This window comes from Perissodus microlepis, chromosome 7 (genome assembly GCF_051167445.1).
Source record: "Perissodus microlepis isolate ML-2025 ecotype Zambia chromosome 7, ASM5116744v1, whole genome shotgun sequence".
Lineage (NCBI taxonomy): Eukaryota > Metazoa > Chordata > Actinopteri > Cichliformes > Cichlidae > Perissodus > Perissodus microlepis.
The window spans coordinates 13023767-13041752 of NC_140467.1; the positions used below are offsets into that span (position 1 = coordinate 13023767).

The following is a 17986-nucleotide window of genomic DNA, read 5'->3' on the forward strand; positions in this document are numbered from 1 at the left end:
ATATTTTTTTTATTTTATTAAAAAATTTCTTGTATATTCGTATTTCTGATACATTTTCAATCTATTTTATATCTCATTATTTTATTTATTTTATGAGGGAAGTGTGTGTTCACCTATGACCCCATGTCGTCACCCTCTGCTTTTCGAGCGCGCGACTGTCAAAATATCAACAACGGATTTGTTAACTTTAAACTCGTTTAGCCACTTTCGTATGTTTTATGTACATCCTTCCTTCTGTAACAGGATACACAGACCATAATTTGGCGATGTGCTCGAAGATTATATCTAGGGCTAAAGAGTTTTTCACGATTCTTCGGTGAGTTTTGGATGCATAGTTAACCCTCAGAATGATGAGTGAAACAAAGTTAATTTCTGTCGTGTTGATTGCAGCTCTCTTCAGGATGCGGAAAGCAGTGATCCGTATATATGTGAGGTAAATTCATGCATTCTTAAGTAAGCTGTCGTGAGTCAATGCATCCGTCGCTGTTACAGTAATGTTGATATCTTTTGGGCTTCAGGAGGAGGTCCAAATAGTGAAGATGAACGGAGACGGAATCCCTGCGGTGAATATGTATTGTGGGAACCAGACAGTCTTCGTCTGTGAAAAAGCTGTGAGTAATGTCAGTCCTTGGACTCATTTACCATATCGAAAATATGTAGACCCAATAATAAAATTTTACTTTGTAAGATTCTACTTTTTTACTTTACTCTTTTAGGAATATTTTTACCTAGTTGTGTTTATAGCGACACAACATACAGGAATAACTGTTGACTGGCTCTGACTTTTGTTGTAAAACATTTTACTTTGTTTATCTCTAGCATCCAAACTACTAATACATCTCAAGGCCTTTTAGGCCTTTTGTAAAAAGCTGTGGACCTGCTTTTAATTTGAAATCTCCAAAGGCCTGTACTGCAAAGAATGATTTGTGCTTATTCATATAACTTCAGGGCATGAGAAAGATGGTTCACGTCTTTACAGGGTGCATTACCATGGCAACTTATCCTGCAGACCTCATGGTGATTTCTATCAGAAAACAAGCTTGAGACTAATTGGACTCTTTTATAGGAATTTCTTTATTACTCTCCAGGGGAAACGTAAGCACCCCACACCTTCACCTCACATATCTCAAGATGCCCCTCGCTCCACACCTTGCCTCCTGTTGAACAATACTGTCTTCACTTGCAGTCTAAACTTATTACTTTCCATTTTCTTACATTAACCCATTTCTCTCCTTTCTAAAGAACAAAGCGTAGACTGGTTTTGTCTTGCCAGACTTTACAGGATTGTTCTGCCAAAAGATCTGTCCCTATCTACATCCTGTAACTTTCCCTGGAGCAGATTACATTTGAGATTAAAGATCACCACATAGTGACCAGTGGTAAATGGACTGATCCTTATATCCACTTTTCTGCTCTAACTGAGTGTTCATCGCACTTTGTACTACAAGTTTCATTCACCCAATCACGCACACATTCATAAAAGTGCCTTGACTAACATTCTTAGATTAGATTAGATTTGATTAGATGAAACTTTATTAATCCCTCATGTGGGTTCTTTCAGGAAATTCAGTTTCCAGTAGTACAGCACCAACAGAAGTTACATGTTACAGAGTTACAGAGATGAATGGGGGCAGCTCGAGGTTCAATAGTTGGAGAAACCGGGAACTACCGACCTTCTAAATAGTTGACAACCTTCTGTACCTCCTGAGCCACAGCTGCCCCGTCCTAATCAGTTCTCTGGGAAAAGGTGTCAGGATTCCTGCAAGTTCCCTTGGACCTTTGTGTGTGGATAGTAGAAGTTATTTACAGTTTTTTAATAGTGTCTAAAGTATTTGTCTTTTCCTGATGAGCATCAGACAGAAATATGTATTCATAGGTAAAACCTTACTTCTTGATTTTATTTATTTTGTTCCCTTGTTTGCTGCAACCAGTTTGAAAAGAAAATTATTGTTCAGTAAGGATTAATATACAATTCCAAAACTGGGCACCTCTTTGTATTTGTTACATTTGAATTCTATTTTTTTATGTATTCCTACTCTCAGACTGTTAAACACCACGTGGGCTGCAGCTAAAAAGAATCTCTTACACCCTTCGAAAAATTCATTTCATGAAATAACATTTGCAATCCACCACATTTAGAGAACAAAAGAATGAGGTTTCTTATACAAATGGCAGAAATGAATTTCCTTTGAAGGGTGGCTGGCCTCTTCCTTAAAGATGGAGTGAAGAGCTCAGTCAATTGAGAGGGGTTCAAAGTAGAGCGGCTGCTCCTCCATATCGAAATGAGCCAGTTGAGGTGGTTCAGGCATCTGACTACGATACCTTCTCCATGGCTCCTAGCTGAAGTGTTTTAGGCATGTCCTATTGAGAAGAGCCCCCAGGACAGACCTAGAGATTATATCTCTCAGATGGCTTGGGAACAACTCGGTGTCACCCCTGAATGACTTGGAAGAGGTGGCCAGTGTAAGGGAACTCTTGGCTTCCCTGGTGAGACTTCTGCCCGGTGACCAAATCCCGGATAAGCAGTAGAAAATGAATGGATGTGTCCACCAGATTCTCCCTTGTCTTAATGATAGAGCACTGATACTGAGAAGTCTCTTAACGTACATAGTTCCTTTCTTCTTCTTTTTTACCGGCTTTCCTGGTTTTGTTTTCCTTTGTAAAATTTACTCACTCCGTTGACAGTAGACTTATCAATGTTTCTAATTGGTCAGATGCTGTCAACGCTGCCCTTAGATAATGGAAAGATAACTGGGCATGTAGAGCTTGCTTCACTGTTACAGGGTTCAGGACTGTGTTTTAGTCTAGATGGGCAGAGACTTTTGGAAAAAAGGATGCACACACACATTCACTCCATGATCTCAAAAAGTCTTTCCATCCAGAATAAAACCTGAGTTCCAGAGTTTTCAAGCTGAAACTGGGCCAGTAGTGTTTCCAAAATTCCCAATTGTAGGAATATTAAAACACTGAATGTATGCTTAGATGACTAACCAGTCTCCTCCTCGTCGCTCACCATTGAATTGTGCTCTGATTTCACTAAGGTTTCAAAAATAAGCGATCCAGGCGACGAACAAATGACTGAAGCTTCAAACCTTTCTGATGGTGATGCTGATAATGCTAACGACAGTGCCCACGTACTTCAAACTGAAATGGGACCGCAGCCACTTTCAGTCATGAAAGCAAGGTGATTAGTGCTAAGATGTTTAAAATTTAATTGCAAAAGAAATACGCGCTGGTAAGATGTGCATATTTAATCAACCACATCTGACAAAGTTTTTTTCTTCTTCTTTGTACAGACAGTTTCTCTCTTGGTATACATTATCTCAAAATGCCACCATGTCAGCTGAGGACACAAACCTTCCTTTATACCCTTTGTGGGTGCGATGCGACATGTCTGATCCTGCTGGAACGACCTGGTTTGGGGCTGAAACAGTCTGCGTGGGCACTAAAGTTACTGGTGTCAAACTGTATTCCATCACTTCCAAAGGTATTGCTTAGAAACATCACTCCTCTTTGAATAACCCATTTTTAAACATTATCAGTGCATTTGCTGATGATTTTTATGTATTTGTATCACTTATTTTTATTTTCCTGATGTTAATGTTTTTAGGTTCAACTGCAGACAAACAATCCCTCACAACCTTAGAAGAACTGAAGCAAGAGCATAAGAAACTGCATCATCCATCCTCGGTATTTCAGTTTTCATCCTCTTTTGCAAGTCTGTCTGTATGAACGAATGCCCGTGTTCTTACACTGATAAATACTTCTAGGTGGGGATTAAAGGCAGTGCCAGGTTCAGCCTGTTTGGTTCCACTGTTGTTGAAAACACCACCATTGAGTCTCAGAGCAGCGTGACTGTGGATTTCAAATGGAGCCATGTGGAGAGTATTCTTGAGACCCCACCCTTGTCCTCTACAGCAACATTAGTGAGCAGCAATAATGACCTCTTATAATAATCCCTTCTTTCCCTTAAAAAGCTTACTTTTCATATGTCTATTTAATTAATATGCTATTATGAATAGAAAAGGAAAACATGTATCTGGAAGTAGTACCAGCAGATGAAGCTGAACAGTTCTACACAGACTGATTTTTTTAATGTGTTTATCTTTTTTTATGCAGAATATCAAAATTGCCAGTGGAGACATGAGAAGTCCCATGTTTGAGATGTATAGGGAGCTGGAGTTTCTACAGGTTTGTCTCCCACTGTAATCTAAAATGACAGCAACTACCAGCATCCACATAAATAACTAAATATATCTGAATCCTGTTATTTCAGACTCTCGCTGATGGTTTGAGAACTGGTGAGACTGAATGGATGGAACCGCTGGAAAGCACATCGCCTGTAAATCTGACCAAGGCTTACCTAGAAGGCATGAAGCACTGCTGAATCAATACATTGTAAATCTGATGTAATGCTACCTGGTACTTATGATTATTTTTTCATTTTTAATTCTTCTTTCAGAGCTACAGAACACTGCAAAAACACTGCAGGATCAGGCTGCAAGAACGCCTGAGGTAGGATGGAGCCATTTTCACTAAAACATTAATTTCACAATATATCTGCTAGAGTCTTGGGGTTTTTTCCTCTCCATCTTTTTCAGAAGACCTCGAAGCTGAAGTCTGAGACAGAAACTCCCATTTTCAACTCGTTCCTGGAAAGAGGAGATTTGGATTTTGTGGAGCAGCTTTGGGTTCGGATGAGAAAAAGTGAGTTAGGCCTTCCATTCAGGAAACTGGGATGGATTTTAGCATTTTACAAACAGACAGAAAAAAACTTTGTATTGCAGGTGTGACTTCATATCAGGACATTGGAAACTGCCTGAAGTTGGTCATTGACGCTCTAAGATATGGTGACATCAAACCCTGGGTAACAACATAAAACATTTCCGCTTTTGAAAACTTGGAGTTAGATGAGTTTGGATGTTGCGGTTGTTATTTTATTAATTCATTTATTAATTTGTTTTTGTTTTTTTTTGTTTCACATCATCCAGATTCACAGAGACAGCAGCAGTTCCCTCAGCAAGCTCATTCTGCAGTCGTACCACCAGCAGATCGAACATGTGTCTCTTACAGGCTTCACGCCTGTCAACATGCTGCTGGAGATGGGTCTGGATAAGATGAGAAAAGACTATATTAACTACCTGATTGGTAACCTTTAATTATTCATTTGGAGCTCTTTCTTTGACTCTGTGTTTGTGTTATGCTCTCTGGATGATAGGCCATTTGCAATTTGTGTTTGTTTCTTAGGTGAAGAACTGACGACTTTAAACCACTTGGTAAGCTTTACACTGTTTCTCAGTTCTTTTCAAGTGTCTGTCAGCATAGTACTGACTCTGAGTAATTTCCTCCACAGTGTTTTTACCTCAGCACGGAGGTTGATCTGCAGGAACAAGTGATCCGACTCAGGAAACTGCACCATCTGCTGGAAATAATTGTGACCTGCAGCACATTCCTTGGTTTGCCCTACGATCGTCTCTTTCTTCTCACGCAGTAAATCTTTTGACTTTTTTTCCGCCCCAGTGATATGTGACTGTGCAGAAGTATTTCTTCTTTTAAACTGGTATTTAAATAAACAATTCCCTCTCCTGTTTTCCCCTTTCCTGTCACATAGATTGTGTTTGCAGCACTACAGAACATCACCTTATGATGAAGAGCACGAGTTCAAACTCCAAATCAAACCTGCCCTGATCAGTCATTTCTACCAAAAGTAAGGAATGCAAGCCTTTTTTTACTGCCTGCTTTATTCTGTCCAAAGAAAAACTGAAAGTGAAACTGGGATATTTGACCTTATTGTTTGTGAATATGACATTTTTATAGTGGACATAATCATATTGATAGTGAAAATATGCAACAATTTGTTGTTGGGGTTTTCAATCATCTAATAGTATATAATGCTAGCAGACTGCAAAGTGCAATCAATCTTTTGGCAACTCAGTGATGACACTAAACATGCTTCGGTTATATTATCGATCTAAATCTCTCACCTCAAGCTGAGGTGCAAACATGACAGATTTAAAGGAGCTGTCACAAATGCCAAGAGAGCCAATTATTCCTTTGTGCCAAAAGACAACGGTTCAACTGAAGATTTCCAAGACACTTCAAATTGAATGAGACACGGTTGGGATGTTAGTTCAAAAGTCAATGTAGTATTGCAAACCTTTACATGCAGGAAGGACCTGACGAAGGTGGGGGAAAACACTTAACAAGCAAAAATGTCAGGCCTGTAAACCTCACCACAGTCCAATCTCGACTGAACGGCACATAAAAGTCGACCTGAATGTGACGCCCGCAGAATTCTGGCAGTCTATTATGTGGAGTGTTGAAAACAGAGATCTCAACGGCTTGCGAGAAACCACATAAAACATTTATTGAAAGTCAAAGGATATATTGGTAGATGTTAGGCTTTTCTTCTTCTTTTTTTTACACAGAATTGAATTTTTCTGTGTTCATCTTTGTGCTCTACAGGGAGCACCCAATACTGTGGGGGGTTGAGGTGTCCAGTGGTCATGGTCCTCGTGAGGTCAGGACCTCCTTACATCTTAGTGACAGACCACTGGTTGATCATGTCATCTTTGAAACAGGTGATTTTTATTTACTGAATATATAAGTGACTACCCCAGTAAAGTACTGATAACAATGTTCTTCTTTAACTATTCTTTTGTTTTTAGACTATCCAAATGAAACTGTGAATGGGGACAGTGAGGATCCTGCTTTCTTCTCCACTATGGCGTACTGCAGCCTTGTCAACTTTGCATGAATTTATAAAACATGCTACTAACCCCTCAACAGCAAATTTCAGTCCTTTGTGTGTGTGTATATGTTTTTTGTGTGTATATGTTTTTTCCAGTCACATCTTTATTTTCACATTTTGCTGCTCAAGGAAAGACAGGAAATATTCTGCCAAACAACTTAGCTGTATCCAAATGAAAGTAGATCACCTGGCATCTTTGCAATACCAGTATCCTATAGTAGCAGTTTAATTAGAAACTCTGACTCCTTTTTCCTTCTACGCAAAACCAGTAATTTTAGAGCAAAACGCTTTACACACATCAAATCGATAAAAATCACCAGTTCTTTCAGTTCAGCTCAAATGATGTATTTATATTCACACGTTATCCAATAAAGAAGTGATGCACTTACATTTTAAATGTGTGCATATGTGTGTGTGCCGATGCTTGTGATGTATAAACACGAAAGCCTTCCTAGTTACGCCTCCGCAGCAGGAACATGAGGAAGATGGCACTGAGCAAAATGGAGAGTGTGCACACAGTGGGAACAACGATCTCGGTCACCATCTCCATGTGGCTGGTCAAAGGGTCTGCAAAGCACATACACACACACACTCATTAAAAACTTATGGGCATCGTTATATCGTCCAAACACTGCCAGTGAAGCGAAAGCTCAAGCACAGCATTCAAAGGGTTAATACTTGTCCCGGAATCACAATTTTGGTCTAATTCATAGAGAGCATAGGGATTCCTTACCATGTATAAGTCTTAGAATATTGGCAGCAGTACTCCGCTGTTCCTCTAATAAAAGAAGAGAAAGTACTCAGAGTTGATTAATGGCACTTTAACCCTTTGAGAACTGCATGCAGCTACAAGGGAATATTTCAGAAAGCAGTGTTTTTACCAGATGACTATTAAAAGCAGTATTCTGAAAATGACTTAATATTACAAGCCATCAGCAAGCAGCTGAGGCTTATGTTTGAAATTTTGATTTCAGCTCAGATATATCACTGACTTTATTGGTGCTATTACATTACCCAGTTACATTTTTAATCTCTGCTTTGTGAAATACCCCGTGGGCTGAAGTGCACCGCTTTGCTTTATGCCTGTTTGCGAGTTTTTGTTAAAAAAGCTAATTGAATTCTTTTAAAAGGAGCAAAAGCTTGTGTTTAATGGCAGGCGTTAAACGCAGGAGCTTGTTAGTCAGAATTGTAAACACAATTGCAAAGCGACAAAAGAGAAAAAAGAAATCACATTGTTAGAAATAGGAAGCATGTACCCTCAAGTTCTAAACTTCATCATGCACTGGCCAAACCTTTGGCATTTCTGCATGTTCCTGGGATTTTCTTCTAGCTGGAGGGGCAAACAAAGAAGATATCTCAGATCGCCTGTAACAGATTCTACTAATCAATTTTTAAATTTCAACTATTCTTCTTAAAACGATTTGTCCGTGCATGTTCTGAGATGGCTGAAGAAAAGAAACAGATTTATTATTTTCATTGTTGTTATAGTGTTCAAATTTTTAGGACATTTTTTTGTTTGTTTGTTTGCTGTTTTTTCCATATTTTGGCAAGAATCTTTATTTGTTTACCCCTGCTAGTTGTTCAACCCTATATAGTGAGGAACATGGTCAATGATGTTACAGACGAACTGACCTGCAGCTAGAAGCTGATTGCTGGAAGAGCACGTCTCAACCGCCTTTCGCCTCCAGTTTTCAACCTGTGGAGGTTCACAAGACAGTCAAATATAATCAGAGACTTGTTGCATTTTGGGGCACAGTACAGAATAAACCATGTAATGAAAAACCCCTCAGACTGGCAGGGCTTTGTAGTCCTTTCTGCTCACCTCTCTTTGATTGGGAAATCCATTGGAGCTGATAATGCGTTTGTAAAACTGAACAGAAGCTTTGGGATAGCGAGGCTTGTTTTTGTTCCTGAAGTCCACATAGTACAAGCCAAATCTCTCAGAGAAACCTTCATCCCACTCAAATTTGTCCAGCAGCGACCATGCAGTGTAGCCCTTCACATTGACTCCGTCTTTGATAGCTGGGTGACAAAGAGATCAAAGAGCTTGATAACTACAAAAAAGTAATTTGAATTTAAGACAGTGGGCACATTTTTGCATTTTTTGTTCAATACATGTGAGCTCATTCACCTTTAAGCATCTCATTGATGTAGTCTTTATAGTACACTATCCTCCATTCATCACAAAGCTCTGTGCATAACATCTTCTCAGAGACTCCATTTGCAGTCACATAAATCATTGGGTTCCCATACTGAGTCTAGATGAGGATGAAATCAATATGAGGTTTTTTGGGGGGTTTTTAAGTAAAGAGTATGTAGCACAAATATCAATGAGTAACCTTGACAAAATTGAGCAGACGTCTAAAACCCCAGGGCACGGCATAGAGCCACTCTGAACCAGGGTCAGGCCATCTTGGGTCAACCAGCTCAGCCAGGTCACGGTCACTAAAGTAGTTGCTGCTGCTACGGCCCGATGGGTTGTTTTTTTGGGTGATGTAGCGGGTGGTGAAATGACCAATGCCAAGGAAGTCACAGGTCCCCTTTATGTAGCTCTTCTCTTGAGGGGAAAATGTGGGCAGTCGAGACGTCCCAAGGCCCTGCTGGACACTCTTTCTCCCTGCACACAAATAGCAATTATTTAATTCCTGTTATATAAATAACACTAATTTAGGAGCATTTACAGTTTAACATACCTATGAAGTCTTTCATCACTTGAGGGTAGTCGCCATGAAAAATCGGTGTGGCAAACCATCCCAGGTGGAACTGGACATATCTCTCAGCTGCTTCAATGTCTTTCTGGTTGCTGATATCCACCGGTTCTCCCCATTCCCCCGACAGAGAGATGCCAACCAGACCTACGGATTTAAACAGGAGCTCTCAGCACTTAGAAAATGTAATCTTTTTAGTGGTAAACGCTGACTTTCATTTTCTTTACCTTTTTGCTTCCCCCTCCACTGTGTGTCATACGTGTGCCAAACTTTAGCATGTGCCTATGAAAAAAGTATTTTTTCACATTTCACTTTAAAGTCTTTATTAATTACTGTGTAGTTTTTATACTGTAATTGAATAAAAGTGACGTCTTATACCTTAATGATATGATGTGCAGCTCTGTATGCTCCCGTTCCCCTCAGCCTCAGTCCAGGAGCGTGTTCCCCCGTCTCATAACCTTCAACAGCTACAGACTGGTACATGTGCATAAATGTGCATAAATACAATACTTTTAATGCTGACGTGAGTTAAACTTGTGCATGTATTTGTTGTATAAATATTTCTTGTAAATGTACCCATGGATTGTTGAAAGTGATCCAGTACTTGACTCGGTCGCCAAATCTCTCAAAGCACAGGTTAGCAAATTCATTGAAATAATTGACCATGCTTATATTTTGCCATCCACCATATTTCTCTTGCAAGACCTATAAAAACAAACCAAAAAAAGAAACATATTGTTTAAAAAGTTATTAAGAACAAAGTTGAGGGTTCTCTGTATTTTGGTTACAAACCTGTGGAAGATCCCAGTGATACAAAGTAACAATCGGAGTGATTTTGTTCTCCAGTAGGTGGTTGATCAGGTGATCGTAGTACTGTATTCCCTTTTCATTTACATGGTCAGCTGGAAAGAGTGTTTTAACATGGATTACTTTTAAATAAAACCACATTCTGCCAGTTTATTTCATCAAAAGGTTTAACATCAGTTACCCACATTTTATGCCAGTGGGAAGGAGTCGAGGCCATGAGATAGAGAAACGATAGTGGTTAAGCCTCAGCTCCTTCATCAGAGAAATATCATCCTGCACAAAAGGCATACACTGGATTACTTGGTGTCCTAACTACAAACCCTCCTCTCCTTACACCTCAGACACACCAAACCTGATCGCCCTACCTTGACTTTGTAGTAGCCTTCACAGGAGAAATCCCCAGTGTCATTTTGTTGGATCTTGCCTTTCTTATGACTGAACACGTCCCAGATGCTCAGTCCTTTTCCATCTTTGTCCCAGGCTCCTTCTGTTTGATAGGCTGAACCTCCGGCACCCCACGAAAATCCTGAAAAACAAAACGTTAGCAGATCTGGGTTACACGATCACAGTTTAGGAGGACTAATGGCACTAAATACAAAATGAATCAAATGTAACCCCACTGAACAAAACGAACTGTGTGTACCAGCTGGAAAAGTGCCATAATAGAAGGAGCCGTGGTGGTTCTTTGTCCAGTCGAAGTCCTCAGCCGCAGACACACACAGCACCAACATAAGCACATGGCACACACCGACTGCACAGCGGGGCAGCATGGTACTTTTGAGCCTGCAGCACAGTTCGTGTCTCACTCTGCTTCAGTCGCTCACTACCACCTAAATACAGATGAGAAGCATTCAGCACCCATGCTTAATGACAAAAAGAAGCGTGGTCTGGAGTAAACATGTCATATTCAAGCCAAAATGCACACATGCTTGCAAACCTTTCTAATAAAACCTGTGTAAAATTGGTATAATAACAATAAACTATCACCAAGTTGTCTGGAAGCATCCAATGTGCTGGACTGTGGGGGGTCCCACGTCCATAATGCAAAGCCAAATGGAGCTTTTCAGACTCAATGGTCTGTGAGCTCATCTTGCTGAGGCAGACAGATCCCATTCAAACTACGGTTTCACCTCTGTAAGCAAAGCTAATGTTGGTGAGGTTGATATATTTACAGTGCACAATCACACAACAATGGATGAACTTTTCCTCACAAACAGGCAAATGTAAGAGGACCTTACAATTGCTGCTATTTCTTTTGTTTGCAAATTTAACTCAGTTATCTTTGCAAATAATTTCCAGGTGTTCAAGAGCATCATAGAAAAACAGAAGATACTGCACTGTAAGCATGAAAAATTGAAAAAAGAAATATGGCAAAGCATAAATACAGCCTAAAAATGTAATGTGCCTGCATACTAATTCTACACACTTCTGCCTATGTTCACATCTCTGCTGCCCCCCCCCCCACACACACACTTTTCTTTAAAAGAAAAATGATCCTTGCAGTATTTTTCCCCATTTGTTACCTGTTAACCTTACGAACAAGGCATTTGCAGCAGGTCTGCGCAGTGACTTTGGGGTGAATGGCAGCTCTCTCCTGGACTAGCAGACCCTGTAGACAACTGTTATTTGTGCAATCTCTATTATACATTCCCTGTTGTAGCACCACCCTTCTCCAGAGCTGTCCCTGCTGTCAGGATGAAAGCTGGCCTTATTGTGAGGCTCGCTGTATTGTTTTAACTGTTTAGAAAATGCTGAATGGTTTTCTCGTGGAAAGTGTTTGCACTGCACTACCCATTTGCCCGGGTCAGGTTAGGACACGAAGTGAACACAGATATTATCTTGAAGTGTACACTGTAAAAAACAGGCTGGTGAAAATGTATGCAAAACATTTATTTTGTGCTTACATAATACAGACATACTATCTCCTTATATGGCCCAGCCATACATTTTCATCAACAGACACATCTCAACATCAGACCTTCTAATTCTCAAAGTGGGTTGATGCTTTCATTCTCCGAAAATACACAATATGTTTAGAAAGCCAAGAGTTTCTCATAACACTGCCTCAAAGCATTTCAGCAGCAGATTTCCCACAAAGTTTGACATATGACTAACATGGTGTGAAATCCTGGTGACGTGCCTTAAATCCAGCAAAGGAGGAGATATTGCTAGCACCGGACATTGTTACACTGCTACTTACTCCACCCAAATAAATAAAACGTCTTCAGTGATAATACAAAACAGGTGAACAAACAACAGGCATCTGTTCATGTTCTTCTTCAGTGGTGTAAATACTAACACTGATGGATCTCAGTAATCTTCTTCCTCCTCATCCTCCTCAGGCAAAAATCCGAGTTCGTTGTCATCCTCATCCCCCTCCTCATCTTCCTCCTCCTCCTCATCCTCCTCCTCTTCTTCTTCTTCTTCCATATCATAATCTGCCGCAGCATTCAAGAGGAGTTTGGTTCGATTAATCTCACTTTCATCATCCAGATTAACCTCAACCTGAAACATTCAACAACAAAAAAGAAAAGAATTGATGTTGAAAGGTGAAAACTTTACAACCAGTTCTCATAACCAGACACAGACATCATACAACACTTTTGTGCAAAAGTCTGGGGGTGGGGGGAAAAATAAGCAAAGAAGAGATTGGGTCAGTGTGAGTCTGTCTGGCTGATGGTGCAATCTCTTGAGACAATATCATCAATTGCTCACTTTAACCATGAAATCAATCATAATCACGTGCAGAAGCAACAAGTTTATGTTTCAGGGAATCCCACTCTGCAGCCTCTGAATTACTGAATTAAAACAAAAAGGACAAATATCCCAAGACACATATAGTACCTCTCTAAATATAAACTACTGATAAAAAAAGTTAGATGCACTCTGACTAAATGACTGTGCTCCCCTTAAGCAAATTACTGCTAGAGAAACACGGTTATTTGGTCTTGTATATGAATGCAAATGACCGATTGTAATAGTCTCCAGTGTTGTGTCCTTTCCTGGTGCAGAGATCTACCTCAGGTTCGGGCGATAAGCGTTGAGAGGTTCCTTCTTCCGTTTGAGCATTAATAATAGACTTCAGGGCCCCCTCTTCAAACTGAAATGCAGAAGAAGCACACAGGACATAAACTACAGGTATGTACACATATTCCAGCATGCTTGTATTTTGCAGCCTGCACTGACCTTTAACCTGTTCAGTTGGTCCTGTAGCATGACTTTGATTTTGAGAAGAGTCTCCTCTTCCTTCTTTAACTCCTGCAGACGGCTAAGCATATTTGCTGCTGCAGTCAGACCATTCCTCAATACTGAGAGAGAAACCAGACAGCACAAGGATGCTTTACAAAGCTTTTTTCATTTGATTATTCGCTCTCCGGTACCTTGAGTTTACTGTACTAATTCTATTGCGGATCTCCAACACGTTTGGCATTTTCTGTCTCATCTTTTAACATTTAATACCACTATATTCAATATACTTAACAACTCAGCAGGTAGTATTAGCTGGTCAAAATATCAATCTTATAGTAGACTACAACAATGCATTAATCGCAGCCAGTTATTAACAGATCGGTATTTAATGTCCGCAACAACACACTGTTTCTGGAAATTTTGTAACATGATTTTGTTATTCCTAGCTAGCCGCTACAAAGACCACTTTGGAGGCAAAGCGTGTATCCCACATAATAAACAGTTTATGTCCCCAGGTGAGTAACAAAAACAATTTTAAGACAATTACCTCCGTTTATAAATTCAGCCTACAACTCCATACCAACGCCAAAATTATTGAAACACAGGATAAAGTGCCTCCTGAAGCTTCTTATTTAGGATAGGAACAGCAGCAGAGATGTTGTGCTACAGCTACGGCTACCGCTACTAGCCAAACTTTGGTTCCTGTGCTGTCATGTCCGGGTTTAATGTGCCTTCACGTCCTGTCGGACAATACAGTTGTCAAATAAGACTGTCACGGCTTTACTAGAAGCAGCAATACCCATCTGTAATTTCACGCTTTTCTTGTTTTTGCTAATTAACTAGATTCCGTTTGATGTTGTTATTTTTGATACTCTATTTGTATTTCTTCCCCTTAAAAGCCAGTATTACAATTTCACGAAGTGTTGCACATGGTGACATCTTGCGGTAAAGTGGCAGCAACTGCAGCCTTGTCCTTTTTGCTTCCAGAAACCCCAGTGACCAATCTGCTTAGAAGAAAATGAAGGTTTAAGACGGTAAGAAAAGCTAGCTGTTTTTGTAACAGCGACTGTATAAACTCCTGTTAACAAACCGCAGCAGTGGTTACAGCACCTGGTTATCAGCTGACTTCATTAATTAAACAGTATCAATGAAATTCTTTGGTACACCAGTTGAAGTGGTCGGTGTCAACTTTACAGCGCCAGGAAGCCTAATATGTAACAAATGTAGCCCACGGTGTTAGTTCCCCTTATAAAACACAAAGGTCATGCTAGTGGGAGACAAACAAGCCTTTAAGGGGAAGAAGTGAGGCCTATTGCTGCTTGCTGTAAATTTGTCTGTAATGTCACCTTAAGTAAGGTGAGTGACGTTTTAATAACAAAGAGTTTGCTAACATGCTGTAAGAAATTTTGCATGAAGCCAGAAGCTGGGCACTTAAAATCCCTGCTATGCCACAGAGTACATAGGATCACCATGTATGCTGAGGTTGACAGAGACGGAGCACTCCTGTATGTTTATCTAAAACTGCCATATAAGAAAATATTCAGCGATGCAGCACATTATCTGCAAACAAACAAACAAACAAAACAAACTCCAGTACACTGAAAGGGAGCAAGAAAAGTAGATGACGAATTCAGTGAAAACACAATAAATTGCAGATGGAGCTCACTGATGTGAACAAGATCTGAAACGGCTCTTAATCAGTCTTCAGAAATGTTTGAAGAGCCCATTAGGGTCTTTATAGGATTTCTTTCTAAGTCCATCCAGATGTGTGTGTTGATAATCACAGCACAGGCACCAATATGGAGCTCAGCCAAAAGCAGAAGACATACAGTACCTCTCTGTTCACACACGTGAAAACAGGAAAATTAAGAATTTCCTAATTATCCTTCATATATTAAAACTTTGCTAGTTTTTGCCATTAGTTCAACAGTTTTTTCTTCTTAGGAATCAGGAATCAGGGTTGTAGCTGGATAACATCACCATGGTAAGAAAGGATGGGTGAACTCACTGTGTAGTCACACGCAATATATATAATATACACAGAGTGACACATTAAAGGAAAAACCTGAACCGTCGACTCCTACGGTGAGAGGGTCATTTGGCTCTGGGAGCTTCTCTCTAGCAATATATACCCAATTGCCACTTTATTAGGTACACCTTGCAAGTACCAGAATGGACTTCCTTTTGCCTGAAGAACCAGCTTAAATCTTTGTGGCTTAGATATAACAAGGTGCTGGAAACATTTCAATACATTGTTACACCTTGTTGTTTTCATGTTAATATGCACCAAAATGCTGCAGCGTTATCGTATGCACATCCATGATGTGCTCTATTGCAGCGGTCCCCAACCTTTTTTGCGCCACGGACCGGTTTATGCCCGACAACATTTTCATGGACCGGCCTTTAAGGTGTCGCAGATAAATACAACAAAATAAAACTAGTACCGGTACCGAAAAAAAGAAAATTTATTCATAACACACGTGAAAAGACCAAGGAAAACCGAGTAAACGATAAAAACGATAACAAAATAACGCTGAAAACCGATTAAAAACCCTGAAAACTATACATTTCACACCTGAGCCTCAACTCTCGCGGCCCGGTACCAAACGACTCACGGACTGGTACTGGTCCGAGGCCCGGGGGTTGGGGACTGCTGATCTATTGGGCTGAGATAGTGAGTTTGGAGACCATTTGAATACAGTGAACTTCCTGTGATGTTGGTCATAAAGCGATAGATGTGGTCAGCAACAACAAATAATCCCCACACTTGCTTGCCACACGTGCTTTTATGTTCTTTGCGTCAAATCTGATTATGGTTCAACATGTTGTTCATATGGAGATGCTCTTTTCCATAACTTAGATGAGTTAGTCTTGCCTTCCTATTAGCTACAAGCAGTCTTCCCCATTCTGATGCTTGATTTGTAGTTAAGCAGGTTGTTTTGACCATGTCTACAAGCCTAAAGTTGCAGCCATTGGCTGAATAGATATTTATATTAACAAGCAGTTGAACAGGCGTGTCTAACAAAGTGACTGACGAGTACAGATCTGTACTGTGCTTTTCTAAAAACATTAACAAGAGCTGTGGAATTATTTTACCATTGCAACTAAAATGCAATGATTGCATCCTGCAGCTTCATTGCATTCAAAATTTCCAAAAGTAAAATAAAACACTAATATCTCATCTCTCTTTCTTTTTTTCTTTTTTTTAAAGAAATGGATTAAAAACACTATATAACCAGAATCTTCAAAGACATGAAAGCTCTCAGGTCTTTGCACTGAAATAAGTTAAAAGGTTCTGTTTCATTAATCTTGTGTTGGCCAGCTAACGGATTAATTGACAGTATTGTACATGTGCTGTGTTTGTATGAGGCCATGTACAAGAACATTATTGTTTTATGAGCCAAGCACATGGGAAGCTTTGGGAGGCAGAAATTGGAGCTCCATGTCAGCGCAGTTGTGACCTCGGGGATTTGGGGGTCATATGAATAGGTGCTCTGAGGTGTGTGCCCCAATATTGCAGCTGCCAGCCTCCCAGCACACGCGCAAGACGCCCTGCTGTGGCATGAGAATTTTACTTGGAGCAGGTTTCATCAACTCTGAGGTGGCTAATGCTGGACAGTTATCACTCTGCTCCTTGAGAGAGACAGTTGTTTTCTCCTTGTCATCACACAGACCGTATTGCAGCTACATTGCAATTTCTCCCCAGTCAAAGCGCTTCTTGGCAGGGCTTGGGTCCTAGTGCTGAGGCATTGGTGGCAGCTGAGGCTGGGGCTCAGACTCCATGCATGCCGCTGCCAGTGGTGGTCTGCTATGCCTATGCAGCGTTTGAAGGTGCTCCCACTGTCTGTGGAATGCAGCACTGGGCATTTTGGAAGAGGGGGCCCTCGAAAAGGGAGAGGAGGAAAAGGGGCGGGAAACTTAGAAAGAAAGATGAGGGGAGGTGACCTTTGAACAGTGCCACCAGGAAATTATGACTCAATTTTCAACTGGGGGAGTGAAATAGAGAAGGTATATGCCAGTTCCCTGAAATGAGCACTCCTTACTGGTCCTCTATCATGTGGGCCATTTCAGGGTTTTGTTTTTTGCAATCAGGAGTGAAGATCAAGAAATGTTGAGCTGGGAGATCAAGGTTTATAAGGCTTTTAGCAAGCAGGAACACTCCATTATTTGAAATCTGTTGGTGTTTTTTTTCTTCTTTTATTGTCAGATTCAAGGCCTTATTAATAGTCTGGGAAACACAGTGCGGATTGATTAATCTGGGCTGGGAATGAATAGAACTTGATGTAGTTAGTTCAAAAAACACCACCCTTTTCTCAGGTTTTTAATGGCAGAAGCTAACATGCAATGCAGGAACAGAACTGGTGGTGGTGGTGGTGTGTGTGTGTGTGGGGGGTGTCTTATTTACTTATTTACTGATTGTAAGAGAGCAGTGAAAGGTATGGGAAGCTGATGGGGTTGGTGAGTCACTGTAGAATCACAGCTAAGCAGCACCAGCCCCACGCTCCAAATCACAAAATTTTATTTTTTACTT

General features: G+C 40.4%; 3 protein-coding genes across 6 annotated transcripts; 1 reads left to right on the plus strand and 2 right to left on the minus strand.

Annotated features, from left to right (window-relative positions):
* The first annotated feature begins 79 nt into the window (after positions 1-79).
* On the plus strand, positions 80-7148 carry zwilch (zwilch kinetochore protein). Of its 2 annotated transcripts, none has more exons than XM_084933525.1 (18): positions 80-316; positions 391-433; positions 519-611; positions 3042-3184; positions 3297-3487; positions 3611-3690; positions 3771-3926; positions 4120-4191; positions 4277-4370; positions 4463-4515; positions 4602-4707; positions 4788-4867; positions 4992-5148; positions 5248-5276; positions 5354-5490; positions 5612-5707; positions 6466-6581; positions 6669-7148. In XM_084933525.1, the coding sequence occupies exons 1-18, from the start codon at positions 219-221 to the stop codon at positions 6755-6757; spliced, it is 1833 nt and encodes a 610-aa protein (XP_084789651.1). In that variant the 5' UTR covers positions 80-218; the 3' UTR covers positions 6758-7148. The 2 variants fall into 2 exon arrangements, with proteins under 2 accessions (XP_084789651.1, XP_084789652.1); XM_084933526.1 differs by having other exon boundaries at positions 81-316; positions 4605-4707.
* Positions 7149-7202: 54 nt separating this feature from the next.
* lctlb (lactase-like b) lies at positions 7203-12023 on the minus strand. 3 transcript variants are annotated; one of them, XM_084933527.1, is made up of 14 exons: positions 10910-12023; positions 10632-10792; positions 10452-10539; positions 10252-10361; positions 10036-10164; positions 9838-9933; positions 9687-9741; positions 9445-9606; positions 9091-9368; positions 8883-9009; positions 8574-8773; positions 8384-8447; positions 7485-7529; positions 7203-7318 (listed from the first exon to the last, which is right to left on the minus strand). In XM_084933527.1, exons 1-14 carry the CDS (start codon positions 11034-11036, stop codon positions 7203-7205), a joined length of 1758 nt encoding a protein of 585 aa, XP_084789653.1. In that variant the 5' UTR covers positions 11037-12023. The 3 variants fall into 3 exon arrangements, with proteins under 3 accessions (XP_084789653.1, XP_084789654.1, XP_084789655.1); XM_084933528.1 differs by lacking the exon at positions 7485-7529; XM_084933529.1 differs by lacking the exons at positions 7203-7318; positions 7485-7529 and adding an exon at positions 7910-8081.
* Positions 12024-12141: 118 nt separating this feature from the next.
* On the minus strand, positions 12142-14166 carry snapc5 (small nuclear RNA activating complex, polypeptide 5). The gene is made up of 4 exons (XM_084933531.1): positions 14003-14166; positions 13453-13574; positions 13286-13366; positions 12142-12771 (listed from the first exon to the last, which is right to left on the minus strand). Exons 2-4 carry the CDS (start codon positions 13540-13542, stop codon positions 12577-12579), a joined length of 366 nt encoding a protein of 121 aa, XP_084789657.1. The 5' UTR covers positions 13543-13574; positions 14003-14166; the 3' UTR covers positions 12142-12576.
* Positions 14167-17986: the final 3820 nt, after the last annotated feature.